Source organism: Centroberyx gerrardi, chromosome 23, assembly GCF_048128805.1.
Source record: "Centroberyx gerrardi isolate f3 chromosome 23, fCenGer3.hap1.cur.20231027, whole genome shotgun sequence".
In the NCBI taxonomy this organism is placed as follows: Eukaryota; Metazoa; Chordata; class Actinopteri; order Beryciformes; family Berycidae; genus Centroberyx; species Centroberyx gerrardi.
Genome location: NC_136019.1, coordinates 3255973 through 3257747, shown reverse-complemented (window position 1 = coordinate 3257747; position 1775 = coordinate 3255973). Strand labels below are relative to the sequence as shown.

Here is a 1775-nt window from a genome sequence, read left to right as displayed (position 1 = left end):
ATGGCTTTTGGTATCAGATTTTAGTCTTGGGTAAAATCTCCAATACCGATATTCCATTTTAGCCTGGTATCAGCACGATACCAGTATCGGTATCGGTGCATCCCTATTACCAAGTAATACTTACCACTTGAAAGCTGACATCAACTGTATTACCAAGTAGGAAGCTGGTATCTACCATCTTTTCCATATGACATAGATGCAGAAACAAGTAAGATAAGATAAGATAAGATAGCACTTTATTGATCCCCTTGGGGAAATTCAGGTGCAACAGCAGCAATTGGTGGACAATGCCAGGGAAGGCAAGTATGTTAACATTAGCATGTTTACCCTGACAATATGGACAGATTGTGACAGAGAGCGAGAAGAAGCGATGGATGGAGACTCTGGAGAAGTCAGCCCGCTGCAGTGTGACGACGGCCGGCTGGAGTCCTTCCCCAGCGAGGCGGCGCTGCTCACTCTGATGGAGAAGACGGGCTACAGCATGGTGCAGGAGAACGGACAGAGGAAGTACGGTGGACCGCCTCCAGGTGTGTGTGTGTGTGTGTGTGTGTGTGTGTGTGTGTGTAAAGGCCTTGATACAAAGGCATATTTTATGGCCATGGAGGTAGGCAGTATACCAGCGAGAACCAGAATCAACATAAAAATCGTGTGCTGTAATTTGTCATGTCAAAGTACTTTTTTAACAAGGGAGGTTGATGGAGCACACACACACACACACTCCTTTTCAGCACCACTCTGCTTCATATTCACACACCATCTATATTGCTAGATAGTTTTACCTGTGTAACATATAGGGTTCTCTTTGTTATTGAATTTAAAAATTGTGTTCATCAGGCCTATCAAAGTTGGCTCACATTCAGAAAAGTTTTGGATATAACAAATGTATGTAGATATTTCTTTTCAACCAGCCAGCAGATTGATGCCAGGCCTGTCTGAGGAGAAATCCTGTTATGAGGGGGAAACAATCCAAATAACAAACCTGATTACATAAGGCCCCAGTGACAGCTGCAGTCAGCCAAAACAAGGCTTGGCACATTCAAGTTGGCTATTAAATAAACAAAAAGAACATTTTGAACATGGATGCTGGCAAATAATGATTGAAATTGCACTGTCATGTAATAGTCATGGAATTTGAAAATTGTATTTTGTAGGCCTGTAAAAGTTATGTAACATGAGACATAGCCGATCCAAAATGTTTTGGAAATCACAAATGTGTACATAATCTCATTTACAACCAGTCATCTGATGTTGTCTGCTGGGAAATCCTGTTGCATTTGAGGGAGTAATAAACCCAAATAGTACATTCTTGATTACATAAGCCTCCGGCGATATCTGTAGTCAGCTAGAAGACTAGAGATATTAGTGAAGTGATAAAACATAAAGAATGGAAAATAGCAGTTTGTACAGGCGAGATAGGGGCTTAAAGAAACATCTCACCTCAGATGATACAAAGAAACAAACAACAAACGCAGATGACAGCCCAAACAAATTAGCTGAGTAAAATAGATTAGGATCCACATGACAACAGAACAAAACATGATGATGTTTAAATTAGCTATTAAATAAAAAAAAATAACAATTAAAAGTAGAAGCTGACAAATGTCGGTCATTGGTCAAATTGCACTTTGTGTAATGAAATAGTTGAAATAGTTAAACTCAAAATAAACTCTAAACAAACTAGGTAAACTAAACTAAATTAACTAAACTAAACTCTTTGTTGACCGTGTGTGTGTGTGCAGGTTGGGAGGGCGCCCCCCCGCCCCGGGGCTGTGAGG

The 1775-nt window shown here is 40.5% G+C and overlaps 1 protein-coding gene across 1 annotated transcript in view; it reads left to right on the top strand.

The window, feature by feature from the left end:
• Nucleotides 1–367: 367 nt before the first annotated feature.
• Nucleotides 368–1775, top strand: part of rbm46 (RNA binding motif protein 46) — a 25965-nt gene continuing 24557 nt past the window's right edge. The window contains exons 1-2 of the mRNA XM_078291583.1: nucleotides 368–527; nucleotides 1740–1775. The exon at nucleotides 1740–1775 is cut by the window's right edge and continues 145 nt beyond it. Coding sequence (XP_078147709.1) covers nucleotides 371–527; nucleotides 1740–1775 — 193 coding nt within the window. The 5' untranslated portion in view covers nucleotides 368–370. The remainder of the gene's footprint in view (nucleotides 528–1739) is intronic.